This window comes from Strongylocentrotus purpuratus, unplaced genomic scaffold, assembly GCF_000002235.5.
Source record: "Strongylocentrotus purpuratus isolate Spur 01 unplaced genomic scaffold, Spur_5.0 spur5_scaffold_10, whole genome shotgun sequence".
NCBI classification, from domain to species: domain Eukaryota; kingdom Metazoa; phylum Echinodermata; class Echinoidea; order Camarodonta; family Strongylocentrotidae; genus Strongylocentrotus; species Strongylocentrotus purpuratus.
The window spans coordinates 21004364-21027487 of NW_022145595.1; the positions used below are offsets into that span (position 1 = coordinate 21004364).

Here is a 23124-nt window from a genome sequence, read left to right on the forward strand (position 1 = left end):
TTGTGTTCAGATAACAGCTCTAGAAATTATAACACTTATTTACGTCCGAATGGAATGAGAAAAAAAGAAACAACAATTGTGAAAAATGAAAGGGCGAAATTAGAAATTGAAGGTTGTAATCTATTACAGGATATTGGGTCATTCCTTGTCAAATTAACTTTGTAATTTTAAATTCTATCCCCTTTATCTAAAAGCTGAAAAGCCTAACTTTACCCCCAATTAGCCAAGAACATACAGATACAAAGCAAAACAAGCCAGTCTTGTGACTTCATTTAATATGATGTTCCCTCGATAAAGCGTTGTGGAATTGGAAATAGCATGTGCAATGTTATAAATAATTTCTAGTATTATTAGCTTTATTGTGGTCGACGCATGCGTGCGTTTGCGTGCGTTTGTGTGCGTGTGTATAGGAGATTTTTTATTGAGGGGGAAATGGTGCACGACTACAGATCGAAAGTAAAACTTCAATTGATGTTTCAGCTTTTTGCTAAGGGGGGGGTTTGACCAAAATAATGACGATGCGGAGCATCGTCCACGAGCCGCGAAGCGGCGAGCCGATTTTTTTTTGGGTGTTTATTTGAACCCCGTAAGTGATGTTTTCCTGGCATCTATATATTAACACAATGGAGACCATAAAAAGCAGTGCATGATAACGTCTTTTTAAATCAAGTAACAATTTAATACACAGTTATATCCAGAGTTATCATGTGTTTGGTTAAGTTACCAGATGAGTTGAATATCTTCTCACAATATTTGCACTTGAAAGGGTTTCTCTCCAGCGTGCGTTCTTTTTTCTTTCTTTTTTTCTTTCTTTTTTTGTTTTTTGGGTGCCACCCAAGGGGGGGGGGGGGGGGTTAAACCCCCTAAACCCCCCGTAGATCCGCGCCTGAAAGCTATCGTACTCATTCGACTTCTTCATAAATTTAATCTGAAACATTAAAGGAAGATTAATATATTTTGTAATGGCAGTTCCGTAACTGATGAGACAATGATTTGAATTGTCGAACTTTTTGTTCCCAACAAATTAACAACATCAAGAGTGGGGCGGTTAATATTATTATCATAATAAAATATTGCCTCACCTCGGGAGCAGAAGAGCCTGGATAAATAATGATTTTAGGAGTCAGGCTTGAAAAGCGCAATTCGGAAAGTTCTATGTGATTTGATTGATGATATTGTAGCATAACTAGTCCAGTAATTTAGTAAGACGTAGAGGGCGTTATAGTTAATTGTGAAATATATATGTGGACATCGTGAGATGTCAGTCAGTTTGGTGTTGACCTGTCGTTGCGACAGGTCGATCCGTTACCAGGAACGAGTAAAGTTACTTGAACTGCAGATATACTGTGCCAGTGTTGTTTCTTTAGTCCTGTCAGACATTCAGTGATTGCGGGAGTGAGTAAAAGGAGAGCTAGTCCACGTTATTTCTTACACGATATACTTTTGTGAGAGCCCACCCAAGACGAAAATCCAATTGAAACCAATTGAACACCAATTGAAATTTCAATTGGTTTCAATTGGTTTCAATTGGTCTCAATAGGTCTCAATAGGTTTTAACAGGTTTCAATGGGACCTCAGATGTTTTCAATTGGTCCAGATTGGTCCCATTGGACAAATTGGCCCCATTGGCCCCATTGGCCTAGGCCCCATTAGACTTTAATGGGTCCCCAATTGGTTTCAATTGGTCCGGATTGGCCCCATTGGACAAATTGGCCCCATTGGCCCCATTGGCCTAGGCCCCATTAGACTTTAATGGGTCCCCAATTGGTTTCAATTGGTCCGGATTGGCCCCATTGGACAAATTGGACCCATTGGCCTAGGCCCCATTAGACTTTAATGGGTCCCCAGTTGGTTTCAATTGGACCAATTGGCCTTAATGTGGACTTCAATTGGTCCCATTGAAACCAATTGGCCAATTGAAACCAACAAATCTAGGCATCTCATGAATATTCATTATCACTTTACACGTGTCACAGAAAAATAAATTTATCATGATTTGTTAAGCAAATTATGACAATGCACATCAATTTTGTGATTTCTTTATTCCTTCAGCAATTATTAACAAGTAGATTATTTTGTCTGATCATGTTACAATTACATTCACGTTTTAGCAATAGATATATTGATTTATATATTGATTATATGATTACTAACCAAAAAACAATATACATATTTAGTATATATATTTGTACGAGCCAATGTCACCGTAAATGAAACTCTTGAATTCACTTCATATGATCTATATGTGATGAAGTTAATGCAAATGAGATTGGAATATACCTAATTGGTGGACAGTTGCCCAATATCGATTATGAAGTATCAATAATTTATTACTTGTTCTTCTAACTGGATCGATTTACCAATTGAATCCCCATTGAATTCCCCCATTGAATCCCAATTCAATACCAATTGGCAATTTGGAGTAAATGGAAAGTGAAACAATGGGTACCCATTGAAACCAATTGGCGATTGGTCCCCATTGGAACCAATTGGTCCCCAATTTGGAGTAAATGGAAAGTGAAACAATGGGTACCCATTGAAACCAATTGGCAATTGGTCCCCATTGGTTTCAATGGGTACCCATTGTTTCACTTTCCATTTACTCCAAATTGGATTCAATGGGGACATTCAATGGGGATTCAATTGGATTTTCGTCTTGGGCACTGAGAGTTGAATGATTGTCGAGAGCGTGGACCGGGTTTTGAGAGACTGCAAGGCAGAACGCTACCCCGGCAGAGCCCGGTTACGCCACAATATGATAATAGGTTTCATCCCTATCATGAAGCGTTGGTCACATCCCACCGTGCGTGTTTTTAGTCCGTACGGTTTTTGGTGAGGCCACGGCCGCCACGTTTTTCTGAAAACGTAGGGAGGGAGTGGCAAAGGCAGGGAGGGAGTACCGGCAACGCGCGTCACACGCACTGTGTAAGTACGTGGCCCGCACGCCACGCCTGGCCGTGAACGGTTGCGTGCATCGTACGTTGCGCACGTGGTAAGTGCGTTGTACGTGCTTACAACGTACGGTCTCCGTGCGGTTGCCACGTTATCGTACGGAGGCCGTACTTACAAGTTCTGCTCACGTACGGTGTCCTTGCTCACTCGCATGTTGTAAGTGCGTGCACGTGCGATGAACTCGGTGTTTATATAGGAAGACATTCCGCTGTTCTCCAGAAGTCCCAGCTGTTGCTGCCTCAAGATGCCGCCCATTCCACCGAAGAGACTATATACTGCATACATCAGTGCGAACAACGTGCGTTGTAAGTGCTTACTCGGTACGGTCCACGTGAGTTCTGCGTCCCCATTTGATAGCTGGACTGGGGAAGTGGCGAGTAAGCACGGACCACGCACTTACCACGTACGTGCGCCTTTAAAAGACGCACGGAGTCAGTGCGTTGTGCGCTCGTTGGCAGTACCGGGCACGCACCTCACACGCACTGGGGTGAATCGGTAGCCCGAACGCAGCCCGAACGCAGCGAAAGTTCCTCGTGCACTAAAAGTGCTACGGTGTGTCTGCGTGCTCCCAAATACGTACGGAGGCGGTACTTAACACGTACGGATACCCAAATTTTGCCCACGTTTTTGCACGTAGACAGCACGCACTTGCAAGTACGGCGGGATGTGACCACCGCATTAGGGACTTTTAGATTCGCACGAAGACAATGGGGATTGCCACGATCGACGTCCTTGTAATGCACTGCCTTGAATGGACGTCACAGTATCAGTCCACGCAAATCTAAAAGTCCCTATTGTCTATATTCCGACGCCCGTCTATTGGCAGCCAAATGTTATGTGTATCCAACAGTGGTTTTGAAATTTGTAGCGGCGTTGTAGCGGAGCGGCGACACCGCCATAACACCGCTACAAATGCATTCACAGTAGAAAAGTTATCCCGCTGCAGCAGCGGGATAAATATCATGTACCCATTCACGCTGCAGCGGGTGATTTTTATTACCTCCGTAACAAACACGTGTATGGATGGCTCATGACCCGTGAGTGACCCCGATATGACCGGAAATACTTCAGGCAAGCTTGCAAAAGGTAAACATGTCAAGTTGCTTTTTGTATCCTCGATCATATTACTTTTTAAAAAACTAGCATTTTTATTGCTTCCAGTCAGAATATTTTAATTTTTTGAAGTGTGAAATATTTTTATTTGGATAATTATAATATCTACATAATAATAAAATCGATTTGAATCCACTGGTTACTTTATTTCTATTTCACTTTATGTTCCCCATTGCTGGAGAAAAGAGGTCAGTGATAGGTAAGTAAACAAATCACACGTGTTTGTCGCGGTGTTATAGCGGAGAGCCTTCACACTGAGTAAACACCGCGACAGCAGCGGGACTGTCCCGCTGCTGTAGCTAGGCGAACCTAGCGATAGTTTGTCGCGGCGTTATCGCGACGCGGTGTTATCCCGCGATAGTTTATAACGGGTCCGAGCCTTCACACTGAAGACAGCACCGCGACAGCAGCGGGACAGTCCCGCTGCTGTCGCGGTGTTTGAGGCCACTGTGAATGGGGTATAATTGTATCAGTTATACCCCATTCACAGTGGTTTTGAAATTTGTAGCGGCGTTGTAGCGGAGCGGCGACACCGCCATAAAACCGCTACAAATGCATTCACAGTAGAAAAGTTATCCCGCTGCAGCAGCGGGATAAATATCATGTACCCATTCACGCTGCAGCGGGTGATTTTTATTACCTCCGTAACAAACACGTGTATGGATGGCTCATGACCCGTGAGTGACCCCGATATGACCGGAAATACTTCAGGCAAGCTTGCAAAAGGTAAACATGTCAAGTTGCTTTTTGTATCCTCGATCATATTACTTTTTAAAAAACTAGCATTTTTATTGCTTCCAGTCAGAATATTTTAATTTTTTGAAGTGTGAAATATTTTTATTTGGATAATTATAATATCTACATAATAATAAAATCGATTTGAATCCACTGGTTACTTTATTTCTATTTCACTTTATGTTCCCCATTGCTGGAGAAAAGAGGTCAGTGATAGGTAAGTAAACAAATCACACGTGTTTGTCGCGGTGTTATAGCGGAGAGCCTTCACACTGAGTAAACACCGCGACAGCAGCGGGACTGTCCCGCTGCTGTAGCTAGGCGAACCTAGCGATAGTTTGTCGCGGCGTTATCGCGACGCGGTGTTATCCCGCGATAGTTTATAACGGGTCCGAGCCTTCACACTGAAGACAGCACCGCGACAGCAGCGGGACAGTCCCGCTGCTGTCGCGGTGTTTGAGGCCACTGTGAATGGGGTATAATTGTATCAGTTATACCCCATTCACAGTGGTTTTGAAATTTGTAGCGGCGTTGTAGCGGAGCGGCGACACCGCCATAAAACCGCTACAAATGCATTCACAGTAGAAAAGTTATCCCGCTGCAGCAGCGGGATAAATATCATGTACCCATTCACGCTGCAGCGGGTGATTTTTATTACCTCCGTAACAAACACGTGTATGCATGGCTCATGACCCGCGAGTGACCCCGATATGACCGGAAATACTTCAGCGCGGGGTTTTAGGGTAAACATGTCAAGTTGCTTTTTGTATCCTCGATCATATTACTTTTAAAAAACTAGCATTTTTATTGCTTCCAGTCAGAATATTTTAATTTTTTGAAGTGTGAAATATTTTTATTTGGATAATTATAAATCTACATAATAATAAAAATCAATTTGAATCCACTGGTTACTTTATTTCTATTTCACTTTATGTTCCCCATTGCTGGAGAAAAGAGGTCAGTGATAGGTAAGTAAACAAATCACACGTGTTTGTCGCGGTGTTATAGCGGAGAGCCTTCACACTGAGTAAACACCGCGACAGCAGCGGGACTGTCCCGCTGCTGTAGCTAGGCGAGCCTAGCGATAGTTTGTCGCGGCGTTATCGCGAGGCGGTGTTATCCCGCGATAGTTTATAACGGGTCCGAGCCTTCACACTGAAGACAACACCGCGACAGCAGCGGGACAGTCCCGCTGCTGTCGCGGTGTTTGAGGCCACTGTGAATGGGGTGTAAGTTTATAAAACTTAGTTCTTCTAAGTGCATGTTTATACAGTCGAGGTGGATAGCCATTGTCATGGACGGCGCTCCAGGGTGGGGAGGGGGGGGGGGGGTGGGCAGGGGCCAATATTCATGTGCCCCCAAAGTGATCCTTTTACATAGGACAAGTGCCCCCTTTCATTTGTAAGAACTGCCCCTTTCCCTTATTATAAGTGCCCCTTTTTCTTTTGATAAGTGCACCCCTCATTTTTTAAAAGATCCCCTACACTTTCTCATAAATGTCCCTTTTCACACCCGATAAATGCCCCTATCAGAATATGATAAGTGCCCCTTTTCCTTTGCAGTGAGTGTCCCTTTTCCATTCTCATAAGGACACTTTTTCATCTCTGGTAAGTGCCCCTTTTCAGTACCCCTTACCACCTATGAGAAGTGCCCCCTTCACCTCTGATAATTGCCCCTTTTCAAATCTGACAGGTACGTGGTTTACTTTGACAAGTGCCTCTTTTCCTTTGTAATAATTGCCCCCTGCCCCTTCTGATAAGTGCTCTTTTTCTTTTTTGATGAGTGCCCGGCCTGTTCACCTCTGATAAGTGCCCCTTTATTTTGATCCCTTTACCTTTCTAAAAAATGTCACTTTACTTTTGATAAGTGCTCCCTTTTCACCCCAATAATTGCCATTATCAAAATCTGACAGGTGCCCCTTTTCCTTTATAATAAATGCCCCTTTTCCATTCTCATGAATGTCCTTTTTTTTTAATCTCTGGTAAGTGCCTCTTTTCAGGTGCGTGAAACTTCCCTTTTATTTTTTCCCATTTTTACTTTGACTCCGATTCGCACCCTTTTCCTTGTTGATAAGAGCACCTTTCCTATTGATAAGCCCCCCTTTCCCTTTGAAATAAAAACCTCTTCACTATCTCTTAAATGCAACTTTTCAACTCTGATAAGTACTCCTTTTATTTTGACACGTGCCCCTTTTCCTTTCTAGTAAGTACAATCTTTCCTTTGGATAAGCGCCCCTTTACCTTTTTTTTAAATTTTTTTTTATATGAGCCCCTATTGGCCCTTCCCCTTTTCAAATAACCCCTTTTACATCTGATAAATGCCCATATTAAAATCTTATAGATGCCCTTTTTTCACCAACAGATGCCACATTCTCACAATTTTTCCCCCACCCTGTTGGGTGTCCCTTTTCAGGTGCAACAAGTGTCCAATTTTCACCTCTGGTAATTGCCCTTTTTACTTTTACACGTACACCCTTTCTTTTGTTAATAACTGTCCTTTTCCCTTATGATAAGTGCCTACTTTTCTTTTCCACATTACATGCACTCCTATATCAAAGCGACTTAGAGCCCCCTTTTCATTGATTTTCCTAGAGCTCGCTCGCTACGGTCGCTTGCATTAATAGTTGTTATAACCATGTTGCTTATAAAAGTACCTTCCAGTCTTTCTTCATTAGATTGTCTTAAAACTCATCATGTTTTTTTTGCCCTCTTTATAAGATGTAATTTTTCACACAACGACCTCACAAATCTTACAACTTTTGCTCACTTGCTTCGCTCGCACAAAAATTAATATATGCAGTTCATCAAACCAAACTGAACAGTATGTTGCTTAAACAGTATCTTGTACCACGTTTTAAAAGAGAAAACAAATATTGATGTCATCCTTGTAATGGTAGTATATACTGTCCAATATGTCAACATATTGTGAATGTTCTCTTTGAGGTGTCCCTTTAGGTGCCTCCTCTTTCTCAGAAAGTGTCCTTTTTTGTTGGTGCCCCCCTCACTTTGGAAGACGCTCGGAAGGCTATGGCCATTGTTCACATTTACACTTGTGCGTTTTATTAATTTATTTATCCATTTCCTTTTCTCTTGCTTTATTTCTTTCCTTTTTTCCTTATTTATATGTATATTGATTGATTTCTTGTTTCATTCATTTATTTATTCGTTTATTCAGTATTCTTTAAACAGCTTAAACTATAGTTTTCATTTAAATATTTATACGTAGACATTATCAAATTCTAGCAACGATAAGTTTTAAATGTAAACCATATCCAATAAAAGAAAGTATTCCAATACCATGTTTATTCCCCGCTAGTTTGAATAGAAATGAATTTGTGAGATTTCTCAGTTTCTTATGTCAGTTTGGAAGAACGTCACCTGAAAGGGATTGCTTCTAAATCTAATATGCCATATTATTCGAAATTTAAACAAGAAATTGCTGAAAACTTTAGACCAAACATTTGTATGTAGTCCATATACCCATTTTTGTGTGCAGACAAATCTTCAGCATGATTGAGTCAATTTCTGTTTATTTTGATCCTTTCCAAACTGCACAGTACCCCCACAGTACACATCAGTTCTTATGTACGACATAATATATAACAACTACTATTCACACAACCACCACCACCACCACTGTGACCGTCACCATCACCTCGATCATCACTATCACCATCACCTTCAACAAAACCACCACCACCTCCACTACAACCACCGCCAACTCTCTTTCTTTTGTTGCAGTCCTTTTTACGTGGCAACTGCCCGCAACGGACAAGCAGGAAGAAAGTCATATCGTAAATTACACAAATAAAACTAAATAAAGCACGTGTTTCTGATCATGACTGCTCGAATTTATTGTCAACAATGCAATATCATTTCATCAACAGAAATAAGGGGAGTTTTGTTTTGAACAAGGGCATCCTTCCTTACTGTTTTTTAACCAAATGAAATTTCATGTATCTAACGAATGATGTTTTTTTCCTCATATCTGTCATGAATGACTCATGTTTTGACTTCAAAGCGCACGCCTTTATTAAATCATTATTTAAGGTGTTTTGCAATAACTTGTGATTTTTAAGCATGGTACTCCCTTCCTCCGCTTTAATGAGTAAAACTGAGAGTGTAAATATAACTGAAGCAGTTTATCTTCCATAATAATTATGATGCCTTGCAAATTTTGAAATATTTTTTTCATGCTGATATATTGTTACGGACTTAAAAGAAGGACGATAAAAAACAAAATATATATATTGAATTAGTTCGAACTTAACCGAAAAAAACTTAAACGAAAGAAAGAAAAAAAAAACATTTATAATTCATCCATTCCAACTATAGCTTGATACTATAATATTATAATCTTTTATCAGTGTTCATTCGTTGTGATCTTTCCCCAGTATTGATGCTTTGGATGATCGTGTGTGTGAGAGAGAGAGAGAGAGAGAGAGAGAGCGGCAAACCTTTTCTTCTTCCATCAGCTTAACCCCCTGGAAAAATAAACGGTATATTCAAATAAATGAAGAACAAAAAAATCAACGAAAACGTTTGAAACACGAACAAATAGTAGGCGGATACATGCACTTGTATCGCACTTATATTCATTACCCCCCCGGCGCTTCTATATTATATATAATGATCAGGGGCGGATCTAGCTTTTTGCCAAGGGGGGGGGGGGGGGGGGTTGACCCAGTGGCGGATCCAGGATTTTCCAAAAATCGCGCCGTTTTAGTGTGTTACTTTTTTCTTCTCCCCCCTTTTATTTTCTTCTTCCCCCCTTTTTTCTTTTTTCCCACTTGGCCGCCAAAGGGGGGGGGGGGGGGGTTTAAACCGCCGAAACCTCCCTTGATCCGCCACTGATAATAACCCAGTCATAGCCCAGCGGCTAAACTATGTCAGATACCCGATAGTAACGCCTAGGTAGAGAATGGCAAATGTAGATTCATGTCTTGGTTGAAAATGGGACCATCAACGTCTTGATAAAAAGTAAGCGTATGACATGATCATAAACGCATTGGGGGACCCTCGACCTTTCGAAAATTTGTTTGAAAAAACCCCTTAAATTTCTGATTAGTTAACGTCCTTCCAAATCAATTTGCAAATTAATGTGTATGTGTGTGTGTGTGTGGGGGGGGGGGGGCTAGGTTTATACTGGGTACGAATGGAAAGTCTATATTAACTAAAAGAAGAAATAACATCAGAAAATCTTCAATTAACGCAAAAAATCAGAATAATATTTAAATGTACAACTTACTTTTGCACAAGTTCTCAGAACATCCACCGTGGAAGCCGCTTGGGCATCTGCTACATGGTGTCCCTTTTTTGTATGGCCACATCTTTGGGTAATTACCTCTAAAATATAATTTTGTAGAAGAAGCAGAGATATGGATATTTACTTTTTAAAGAAAATCCGTTATTTTTTAATTTGATTATTTTGCGCTGTTATCTAATTGCATCTATGCATGGTAGCTCTTGAATCATCTTAAAGATACTATGTCCCTTTTGCAGCCAACATCAAATTCTGTAGAACTTTGCAGGAATTATGAATATATCACGTATGTCCTATCTGTGACATTTAAACTTAATTAAGCCGTGTCCTAGTATTCAAATTATGCAAGGAAACCCGTTTACCTTCTAGACTATAAAAAAACCCAAAGCAAATGCAATAAATTATCAATAATTCATTGCATTTAACCCCGGTCCCCAACATAAACTAAATCCTCTGTACGGCCATGCATTATGGCTCAAGGCATGGGCACGCAGAAGATTTTTTTTTCTGTTGGGGACCGGGGGAAATTCAATGAATTATTGATAATTATTGCATTTTATTTTTTATTTTTTATTTGTGGGAACTGCCCCCTACTCTAGCCCCCGCTGCGTACAGTCATGGTTCAGTGACAATGCAATGGCCTCGTAACTGTGAGGCCCCAGGATCAAAACCGTGTCGATGTGCTATATTTGTGCCCTTTTCTGGGGCATTAATCCTCATTACTGTCATTTATGACTTACGGGCGTAGGTCCCCTAGTTGATAAGCATAGTAGCATACATATGCATTAGCAGTCACGCAAATTAACCACTGGCAAATTATTATTCATTAAAATCTGAGAATGTATACTATTATCTAGATCTATTAGGAATAAATCATTGTCAAACAATTCCATAAATTGGGGTAAAAAAAAAATATTCCAACTATATGAGCGACAGTGTAGTATTATATTTCAAATGCAGTTGTAATTTAACCTTTTTATTTTCGGGGCTTGCAAATGGGAAATAGTACCTTTCAGAAGGTATCTACTAGCAATATAACTTGACTGTTCCATTTTTGGATCTGGAGAAGTTGTTTGAAACATACATAGTTTGGGCCCTTTCGGGCCCTCCCCTTGGATTCCCATGGGGGCCATGTTTACCATTATAATAACTTTGGATCCCTTACCCCCTAAGGACGATTCCTGCCAAGTTTGGTTAAAATATGACCATGCGTTTTCAAAAAGAAGATGGAATTGTAAAAGGTTTACGGACGACGGGGCGGAGACGGGCGGCGATAGCTCACCTTGAGCTAATCAAAATAATGATTATGATAGTGTTTGGGTCCAAAATAGAGTAGGAAGGAGCAACAGAAGTGAAAATTTTATTTGTTTTTGAGGCTTGAAAGATGTAGTCTGTAATGCATTGCTTTGATGAACAAGCCGGGGGAGGGAGGAGCCCCCCCCCCCCGCCTCCCCTCGACAATAATTGGGCAAAAAGTCACACTTTTGGGCCGAAAGGTACATACAAGTTAAAGAAAGAAGTAAGCAGCACTGAAATAACGACTGCAGAAAATCCTTCGTTATTCTTTTCCTATAAGCCTATTATTCAACCTGTAGCATGCTTTTATTTTCATATCTTTTACCTCTGACAGTTTTACCTCTGACATTTCTACACCGAGCATTTAACTCAGTGTATATCTGTATACTATTGCCCGAGGTGAACTTGAAACTGTGTGCGTTGCACCGAGCAACAGTTCAAAGGAGTTAATAGGATGAAAATAAATAATTAAATTATAATTGTATAACATGTATATAATGTGTAATGGCAACAACTATATCTTACGTGGGGCCATAGTTGCAGACAAAATAATCAAATCGTTGCCAATCACATCTCTTCAGAGCGCATCCGACGTACCGAGTATGAGCCCACACGATCTAAATATATGGATTAGAGAGGTGGGGGGGGGGGAGAAAATCGAAGAGAGGAATAGAGAAATAGAGAAAGAGAGAGAGACAGCGAGAGAGAGAGAGAGAGAGAGAAAAGAACATAAGAAGAGAGAATAGAGAAAGAGAGAAATAGAGAAATAGAGAGAGAGAGAGAGAGAGAGAAGAATATAGGAAGAGAGAAGAGAGGAAGAGAGAAAAGAACATAAGAAGAGAGAAAGAGAGAAATAGAGAGAGAGAGACAGCGAGAGAGAGAGAGAGATAAGAATATGAGAAGAGAGAAGAGATGAAGAGAGAAATAGAGAGGGAGAGAGAGAGAGAGAGACAGACAGACAGAGGAGAAAGACAGAGAGAGAAAAGAATATAAGAAGAGAGAAGAGAGGAAAATAGAAATAGAGAGAGAGAGAGAGACAGCAAGAGAGAGAGAGAGAGAGAGAGAGAGGGAGAGAAGAATATAAGAAGAGAGAAGAGAGGAAGAGAGAAATAGAGAGAGAGAGAGAGAGACAGAGGGAGAGAAAAAGAAATACAGATGAATAGAATAATACACAGTAACATAATTATAAAGAAGCAGGTACATAAAGAGCATAAAAGACAATGGAAAGAACAGAAGAGACAACAACAAATATTAAAATGAACTTTCTGCTGTTACTGTCAAATGATCCATAATACTTCCTTTCGCATGATTTTATATTAACTGCTTTGAGGGGCACGATTGAAATTATTGCCCGATGTGATCGCGAACTAGTCTGTGTCCTAGGGCACGAAAGTCACTATTTGTTATATAGACCACATTCCGCGCATATATTTTCAAAAGGAACATTATATAAAAATATTCCGTAAAAAAAGTATTAATTATTGTTGGGAAATTTACCAAAATTGTTCACACATACCGAGGAAAACCGCGACGGTTCATTTAAGTTGTGTTAAAAACTTGTTAAAGGTGATCTGTAGCGATTTTGATTTCTGCCACCTTGCCGCCATTTTGTTAATTTCTAATATTGACCATATTTCCGTCAGTCATACATTGATATTTCTTATTGATATGCATGAACTTGATATCATGGGTGAAGTTTTGGTAACACCCATGTCCGTGCGCACGTCATGGCGTACGCGTAAGTCAATAATAAACAAATTGGTCAAATTGCTTAGTGGACCACGTTTCAGTGTTTCTGACCTTTTTGAACATTTCACAATTTTGCGCGCGCGGACGCATCCGCGTGTGTTTTCGCGTCTGCCGTCACTTGTTTTGTGTTGCTGATACTATTCTTAACAATATGAAATCACTTTTTTAGCCATTATTGACCTACATTTATCTAAAAAACGTTAGTTAAACCTCAAAATTGGTGATCGCGTGCAAATGCAAAAAAAAAAAACCCCAAAAGTGGTCAAAAAGTACATATTTTGAATCCGTATAACCCTTCTGAAGGGCTAGTGGCCCCCAATTTTTCGTTCATGTCCTGATAGGGTATGAATCGAAGGTTCTATTTCATGTATCAAGTTTGCTTTCAGAATGCTCTGATGTCAACATAGTGCCATTTAAATGAAAATTAATGATTTTGTTTTGATTAGGTAATATGTGCCGTTGTTGTTTTAAATTTATCTCGTCCATCCCTAATCTGATGTCTCCCACATTTAATTATTTTGTAGCTTAGAACTTACCCTACGAATGTACTACGATAACATGTTTGATCAGAAGACGGGATCGTGGTCAAAATTTCGATTTTAGGTGAAGACTGAAAAACCTGCCATTATGGTTTCTACTTGTACGTGTTATGTAAAAGGAGGGTTGGATTTTTTTCAATGTCCAAATATTTCATTGACTATGTGTTATTAGATCATCGGCCGCGTAGTGTAGCAAATCTCCTAATGAGATTGTACATAGGCGTTGAATTTAAATGTGCATCCAAGGATATGTATGAGTGTGTTAATGCTGATATACTTGTCTTTAGTGTTCAGATACATATATCGCAGGTAAATTGTTATTCAACAGTATAACGAATTGATTAGTTTTGCAAGTGCATAAGTGTGTATACTACTTCAATATTTTCTAAACACTTTTGAAGGTATAGAATCGGTAGAAGAATAGGATTATGTTTATGATATGAATGAACGTCTCATGAAATCGCAGTGCGTGTGTGTCTGTGTATGCGTGTGTGTGTGTGTGTGCGTGTGTGTGGATACCATTTCACAACTAGGGTGTGAACAAGCCTGTAGTCACTTGCTTGGACTTACTGTAGCGAAGTTTAAACACGGTATACCAAGTGGTTTATAAATGTGAACAAGACCTTCGTTCTAAGAGAGGGAATGTGTGACAACTCTGATTGGCAAGCAAAGTGGGAGAGATTCTCTCTCCTCCCCCTGTGATAGTAGTCTCAGTAGGCCAGAGCTTGTATTCATATTTTATTGATGCAAGAATATATTGACTGAACATTCTCGTGTACAACCATGAATTGCATCCTTTTCAATACGATTCAATTCGCTGCCGATATTCAGAATCTAAATATGGTAGATCCAACTTCAAAAAAACAACCGCATCCATCACTCCAGCCAGCTTGCAAAGAGAATCACCCATTCGTCAACGACTGTGTGTTTTTAGTGGGGGGGGGGGGGGGGGTATGTTATTGATGATTTCGATTTTCATTTTATTTTCCTTTGTTATCTCAACAAATAATTTCGAATACATTAATTGCACAATTGAGTATAAAAGATACAAAATTGAGTAAAATTGAAATGATAAGACTTAATACAATTATACTAATAAATGAAAATAATAGCTTATATTTGATACTTTTATGAAATCACAGGAGGTCCTTCTTTCACAATGAATTCTTATTACATTTCCTTGAGTATAGACAAAGCTTACTTCTGAAAAAAACTAGATCATAGAAACATATAGTCGTTAAAAAAAGAAAAGAACCTAAATCGTAACAGAAATGACAATTTTTAAAGAGGAATAAAATTAGACGAGAGATGTATGGTTCCCCTGCCCTCCTTCTAACTTTTTCTCACAAACTCTCCTTATCCACCCCCTCTTCAAAAAAATTATCAAAACAAATATTATACCTTACACAGATCAACACACACATTATAAATTGAACAAATTGTTCAGCAACACGCTGATGGAAAAAACTTTATAAAATCACCATTAACATGACATCAGAACACGTGGTTAGTTCATGTTTTAAATTCAAAATTGTAATCATCGTCAACGATATCATTCTGACATCTCCCTTTTTAATTTTCTTTTCTGTGTATTTACTACAGCTAGATTTTAAATTGTTTGATAGATTAAGTAGATATCGAAGCCTGCCGTTTGTAACCGACAAGCCACCACTCATGTAAAATTGAACGAATCAATCAATGTCCAAGAATTGATTTATTATCGCTCTATAAAAACCATGTCACATTTTAACATAATTGCGTTCGTATCCTTCTCGAATGAACATTTGATAAAATGTTCACTTTGATGTAATCAAAGCCCAAGATTATATTCATATTTTCATTTTGCAAGAAAGAGAGAGAGAGAGAGAGAGAATAAATTACTTGACAATAAATTGTCGTGTAAAAACATGACCTTCATCCTTTTCAATATGATTCAATTCGCTGCCAATATTCAGAATCTAAATATGGTAAATCCACTTAATACACAAACGCTGTTTATAACCGCATCCATCATTCCAATCATAGACCATATGTCCATACAAAATAAAATATACCATGCAATAAGAGGCTTCAGTTGAAATTATAAATTCTCTGTGACCGGCTTAGCGCTAGTTTCAAGGGACCAGTCACCGAAGATCCCTCACTTTACAGGTGCCTCGAAAAGAGTGCGTGGCACATTTGATTTATATCCTTCATCAAGAAATGAAAACCTAAAAATACAAACTATAGAGAAATACATCAGAAATCAAGTATCAATTCACACTTTTGTCCATATTACACATACACACACACACACTCACATACATACACACATAAACGCACACTGTGCTTGCAAAGAGAGTTGCCCATTCCTCAGTGGCTGTCACGGTGTTTTTTTATTAGGGGAGGGGGGGGGGGTATTTTATTGATGATTTCGATTTTCATTTTATTTTCCTTTGTTATCTCAACAAATAATTTCGAATACATTAATTGCACAATTGAGTATAAAAGATACAAAATTGAGTAAAATTGAAATGATAAGACTTAATACAATTATACTAATAAATGAAAATAATAGCTTATATTTGATACTTTTATGAAATCACAGGAGGTCCTTCTTTCACAATGAATTCTTATTACATTTCCTTGAGTATAGACAAAGCTTACTTCTGAAAAAAACTAGATCATAGAAACATATAGTCGTTAAAAAAAGAAAAGAACCTAAATCGTAACAGAAATGACAATTTTTAAAGAGGAATAAAATTAGACGAGAGATGTATGGTTCCCCTGCCCTCCTTCTAACTTTTTCTCACAAACTCTCCTTATCCACCCCCTCTTCAAAAAAATTATCAAAACAAATATTATACCTTACACAGATCAACACACACATTATAAATTGAACAAATTGTTCAGCAACACGCTGATGGAAAAAACTTTATAAAATCACCATTAACATGACATCAGAACACGTGGTTAATTCACGTTTTAAATTCAAAATTGTAATCATCGTCAACGATATCATTCTGACATCTCCCTTTTTAATTTTCTTTTCTGTGTATCTACTACAGCTAGATTTTAAATTGTTTGATAGATTAAGTAGATATCGAAGCCTGCCGTTTGTAACCGACAAGCCACCACTCATGTAAAATTGAACGAATCAATCAATGTCCAAGAATTGATTTATTATCGCTCTATAAAAACCATGTCACATTTCAACATAATTGCATTCGTATCCTTCTCGAATGAACATTTGATAAAATGTTCATTTTGTTGTAATCAAAGCCCAAGGTTATATTCATATTTTCATTTTGCAAGAAAGAGAGAGAGAGAGAATAAATTACTTGACAATAATTATTTTCGTGTAAAAACATGACCTTCATCCTTTTCAACATGATTCAATTCGCTGTCAATATTCAGAATCTAAATATGGTAAATCCACTTAATACACAAACGCTGTTTGAAACCGCATCCATCGTTCCAATCATAGACCATATGTCCATACAAAATAAAATATACCATGCAATAAGAGGCTTCAGTTGAAATTATAAATTCTCTGTGACCGGCTTAGCGCTAGTTTCAAGGGACCAGTCACCGAAGATCCCTCACTTTACAGGTGCCTCGAAAAGAGTGCGTGGCACATTTGATTTATATCCTTCATCAAGAAATGAAAACCTAAAAATACAAACTATAGAGAAATACATCAGAAATCAAGTATCAATTCACACCTTTGTCCATATTACACATACACAAACTCACACACATACACATACACACATAAACGCACACTGTGCTTGCAAAGAGAGTTGCCCATTCCTCAGTGGCTGTCACGGTGTTTTTTTATTAGGGGAGGGGGGGGGGGGAGGATTTTGTTGATATTATTGTTGATTTGGAATGTTATTTTGTTCTTTTTCTCTCAACAAAGAAAATCGAAGACATTAATTGGACAACTAAGATACAAAATAGAGTAAAATTAAAATGATAACACTTAATACAATTATACTAATAAATACAAATAATCTCTTAAATTTGATAATTTTATAAATGCACATGAAGTCCTACTTCCACAATGATTTTTTTAAGATGTTTCCTTTGGTATAGACAAAGCATACGTCTGTTATTGTGAGAAAAAATAGATCATACAAACATATAGTCGTAAAAAAAAAGAACCTAAATCGGAACAGACATGACAATAACAAATAACAAATAACAACCCCTTAAAAAAAAATATAAAAAAATAGTTAACCTTACACAGATCCACACATACCTTATCAATCGAATAATAATTCAACAACACGCTTGTGAATAAAAGTTTATAAAATCGCAATAAATATGACCTCAGAACACGATGTTAGGTAATTGTTTTACCTAAACATGTAATCGTCGTCAATGATATCATGCTGGCATCTCCCTTTTTCACTTTCTAATCTGTGTATTTATTACAGATACATTTTGTATTGTTTGATAAATTGAGTAGAGACAGTATACCGTTTTATAAATTGAATTTGAGACAGTATTCCGTTTTCACACCTGATTTTTTTTGGGGGGGGGGGGGGGGCTAAGAGGGTTTTTCACACCTGATTTTCGAAAGTGAGTTAGCTCCGCAAGTTCCCGGGCTAAGCTGGCCCTGCTCCCGAGAATGGTTAACGCAGGAATTGCGGCGCTAGCGGCGCTTTACCCCCCCCCCCAATTGCTAGCTGTTAACCCTGGGGTAATTTACCAGGTGTGAAAACAAATTTCTTAGCCCGGGCTATCCTTAGCCCGGTTCTTAGCCCGGGCTAAGGATAGCCCGGGTTATCTGAACCAGGTGTGAAATTTCCCGTGGCCTGACTTGGGGGCAATCGGGTATGACTACGGACGACGCGAACGCAACATTAACGAGGCTGAAGCGTGGGGAGAACGCTTGCGCGCGCTGACCGTTAATCAAGTCCATTCGTTTACGTGCAGCTGTCCACAAGAAGTCGTTGATGGCGTTAACAAGTATTTGCCATATGCTACACCCCCTTTGATCGCTAGTTGGAATACGCCGAGTCAATATTTTTGCTACACTGCCTAGCGGTCAGTAGTGAATTTTATACCAGCAGTTTTTACCAATCAGAGAATCGTGGTATGCGGTATATCATAATATAGAAAAATTACTCTTTAATGCATGTTGAGGCGCCCATGGATTTACCAAATCTTTTCAGTGCACTACATGCGACGACAGAGTTAAAGGAAAAAGTCAAACTGCAAGTCATTATCTTGATAAGAAAAGGCTATCTATTAGATTCGTAGTTATTATTATTTTAACACATTTCACCCCCCCCCCCCCCCACGCGAAATCCTAGTTCGGCCCCTAAATTATGTAAATCTAAGGACACTCTTTTAAAAATAATATTAGAGATTTGCATTTTTCATACCTGTGTATAATGGCCACACTCTTTGCCCGGTTCACATGTGCGGTCGGCATAATTGTAGAGGTCCTTTTCGCTGTTCCACCAATCTACGAAAGTGAGGACAGAAAAGAATCCTATTGTTCCTTCCGCAATATTCTGGCCAACCCAACGCCATTGGCTTGTTCTGCGATCCCTATATCCGTTGTGCTTGTAGATGCATTGGTCGGCCCAGTCCTGGGCATCCTTCGCTAATTCGTCGTTCCATTGCTGGTGGATTGAAAACGAATATTATATTACTATTTGTTTTTCTTCCCCTTCCACAGGGTTCTTTATTTTCAAAACAAATTCCATCATATACACTATATCCATATATCATATACAAATAATTAAAGAAATAATTTCCATACATAATGACTTGACACAGATAATAATCATCTATGTTATGTTCTTCATTATGATTCTGTTTAACTCTTATCATGCCACAGGGCTAATCCCCATTGTGCCAAGCCCCAAATCCCCCCGTGCCAGGTTCTTTTGGAGATAATCTGATCAACGCGATGGTTCTATGAATGGCGAGTGCAAACACATACATCACAGTCCAATGAGCATGAACGATAACTGCTATTACGAATGCTGCATTGCACGCACATGGCACTCAATAGGTAGCTCTCTCGCATGTACGAAGCAGCATAGCGATAGCGTGCATGCAGCCTTATGGCAGGCTATGAGTTAAAACAATTGGGACCCTGGCCACAAGCACTTCGCCTTTCATTATCCTACCATTTCATATTCTGATTTTATTGCTGTTATTTTACCTAGTATGTACTTGTGATTTAAAATGGTAAATAACTGAAACTGTATCGAATTAAATCTTGCGATGCTCAGGTCACATCAACATGTTATGCTGTCATCAAATTTCCATTTAAATCCCGGGGCGGCGTAGTGTCTTTAAAAGTAGGGGGGGCACCAACAAAAAGGGGCACTTTCTGGAGAAAAAAGGGGCACCTACAAGGGAAACCTTTAAAGCGAAAATATATAATTGTTATGCATTGGTAGGTCCTTATACCCGTTCATTGTGATTAAATCTTTTTAGATTTGTGAGCGGTTGCATTTCAAAAAAATACATTATATAAAGAGGACAAAATAATACTAATCATGAAAGACTATAAAGATCTTTGATAAGTAACAAAATCATAATAACATAAAATGCCAGCAAGCGCAGCGAGCGAGCTTTTGGTAAGTTGAAGAAAAGGTTGCTCGTAGTTCCTATATATTTGGAGCACATTTTATGGTGAAAGGAAAAGGGGGCACATATCCAAAGTTAAAAGGACAACAATTAGAAGAAAAAAAGGAGCACGTGACAAAGTAAAAATCGGAATTACCAGAGGTGAAAATGTGGCACTACTCGCACCTGATAAGGGGCACTGACCAAAAATTATAAAAGCTTACAAGGGGTTATCAGAAGAAAAACGGCACGTATTAAAAAGGATAGAGGAACGTGTCAAAAAAGGGCACTTATTAGTGATGAAAAGGGGCACTTATTCCAAAGTTTAAGGGGGCACCTCTTAAAATTTTGATAAGGGCACTCACCAGAGATGAAAAGAGGCACATAAAAAACTGTCAAATTAAGAGGGATGCATCTCATATTTTAAAAGAGGCAATCATAACAGGTGAAGAAGCACTTATCGGAGGTGGTAAAGGCATTTCTTGTACCTGAAAAGGGGCAATCACCTGAGTTAAAAATGGGCACCTGTCAAAAGGAAAGGGACCCCTTTGATATTTTAGTAGAGGCATTTATCAGACGTGTGAAAAGGGGCATTTATGAGAAAGGGAAGCGGTCTCACTTATCAAACAAGAAAAGAGGCAGTTATCAGAAGAAAAAAGGGCAATGAGAGGCGAGAAGGTATTTTTGTTAAAAGTGGGACCCATAGTGTTTAGGGATTTTTGCATGTAAAAAGTTACCTATTAGAGCGGCTCACCCCTGTTTGTCTTTATATTTGAGTACCCCCCCCCCCCCTGGGGGGGGGGGGGGGAGAGTATTCAGTGTGATATACATTTACAACAGTTTAAAAACGTTAGCCTACAAAGTTTTCTTTTCTTTTGTCTCGTCGAATTTGATTTAGATATTCCAACTAAGTGACGAAGTGAAAATCATTATCCGATATTTGCGTTTATCAACTTCTAATCGTAATGTGATCCTACCACTGAGCACTAGATTAAAATAAACAAACCCGTATTTTTTTAGGATTCAATAACATTCACGTCAACCACCTGCAAATAACGACTTAAAAATAAATCATTTGTGTTATCTGAAATATAGCATAATTATGCAGGTATCGTCAGCATTCTTTAAAATGGTACTGAACTTTATGGCATCTGAAATATTTTCAGTAAGGGTCCTAAAATGTTCCCCTGTTTAGATTCCCGCAGGTACCTGTATTGTACTCCTAAATTTACAGTTATCGATAATAATGATTGTTTTCTTTGAGATTTAAAGTCATGAAATTATTGCTAATTTGATTCGCCAGAACCAAATAAAAAAAAGTCATCAGTAAAAACAAGAAACAAGAAAAAGAAGAGGCTGTGAACAAGTAAACTGCAAGTCTTACGAAGGGAAAAAAAACTTACGAGTTCACCCATGTTGGAGGCCGAAGGAGACACCTCACCACGATCCTTGTTGTGTAGGGCCAGGATTGCTGCTTTCTCGTCCTCTGTCAGTCCCTGAGCAAATATATCTAACTTGGGACGACCCCGATCTGGTGCTCCAGACGGCATCCCGTCCAACATGCCCTCAGGCTCGTCGGCTAAACCTAGCGAGACTAGGACTAGAAGCAGGAGACATGACGCACGAATCATCTCAACAAATATAGATTAATCTTGCTATTTCAGACTTTAGATGACAAGTTAAGACGATGAGTGTGTGTTTGTACGACGACTTCTCTTGAATGACATAACCCAAGAACTTTCTGTCGAATATTTTGTTTTTGTTGTCGAAGTTCACAGGATGGATATGGTTGATGGTTGTGGTTTGATGACAGATGGTCGGGCTTATATATTAAATATGCAATAACATGGGCGTCAATCTAGGGGGGACAGGTGGGAAACGTCCCCCCACGATTTTTCCTAGGTGGGGGGGGGGGGGGGGGGGGGGTTCATATCAAATGCCCCCATGTTTTGTCAAAAAAGAAGGGGGACAACCAGGAACAACGATTTTGTGTACATTGCCAAGGAGATGAGAGTTAAATTCTCGTTAAAAAACAAAAAGATTTAACTTTTCAATGGATTTTCAGGATTGATCTAAGTTTGGATGATATAGGGCCAACTGCGTTGAAACGGGTTGAGCATTAAAATATTGGCATAATGCGCTATACATGCCTGCATCATGCATGGTGGTCTGGCCGCGCTCATCCACACTACACTTAAAGATTTTGAATGTGGCCATTTCATTTCATTTCATTTATTTTATTTTCCACATTAAAAAAGAAAGAAAAATATACAAGGTAAAAAAAATGTACATCGATCACTGCTGCATATAAATCAGTTTTGAAGTGAGTTTGGTAATAGTCCCTTTTCTGTAAAATAAACCAAAAATTATACTAAATTAGATCAAATTTGAAATGATTATAATGCATTTTAATACTAATTCTGTAATCACCTTACAATGGTACACACATTTTGTATATAGCCGAGACGGAAGATACCAAATACATTGTATTTCTCCTCATAATTCATTAAAACGATTAATGTACAGATATTGTAGTTTATTCTAACTTATCATCATTAACACTATCATTTGAATATATGAGATCCCAAAGCAGGCATTATCATGCATTACAATTTGCTCATTGAAATTTAGATTTTAAAATTTTACTTAACAAGCTTTTTGTGTGTGTTTTTTTGGGGGGGGGGGGGGGGGGTAGTGAGCATATTTTTATTTGTTTTGATCCTCAAAAAAAAATTCAATTTGCACCCCCGGGGGGGGGGGGGGGTACTCACGTATATTGGGTATACGGGGATGTGCCGCTCGGAAGGGTGACTTTTTCAGGAAAGATCCTTAGACATGGGTCCCCTTTTCATAAAAAAAATCCTTAGACATGGGTCCCTTTTTTCATTTATTCCTTTCCCCT

The 23124-nt window shown here is 38.9% G+C and overlaps 1 protein-coding gene across 1 annotated transcript; it reads right to left on the reverse strand.

Moving 5' to 3' along the window:
- Positions 1–9275: 9275 nt before the first annotated feature.
- On the reverse strand, positions 9276–21942 carry LOC105441882 (peptidase inhibitor 15-A-like). Its single transcript, XM_011673484.2, has 5 exons — positions 21626–21942; positions 19022–19264; positions 11884–11975; positions 10048–10145; positions 9276–9283 (listed from the first exon to the last, which is right to left on the reverse strand). The coding sequence occupies exons 1-5, from the start codon at positions 21851–21853 to the stop codon at positions 9276–9278; spliced, it is 669 nt and encodes a 222-aa protein (XP_011671786.2). The 5' UTR covers positions 21854–21942.
- Between the last annotated feature and the right edge of the window lie 1182 nt (positions 21943–23124).

Excerpts from the sequence above, each read along its gene's own strand:
- LOC105441882 (XM_011673484.2), bottom strand. The coding sequence starts at position 21,853 with ATGATTCGTGCGTCATGTCTCCTGCTTCTAGTCCTAGTCTCGCTAGGT. Across the intron at positions 19,265-21,625 it reads CCTCCAACATGGGTGAACTC|CAATGGAACGACGAATTAGC; the intron begins GTAAGTTTTTTT and ends TCAATCCACCAG. Across the intron at positions 11,976-19,021 it reads AGTGTGGCCATTATACACAG|ATCGTGTGGGCTCATACTCG; the intron begins GTATGAAAAATG and ends CCATATATTTAG.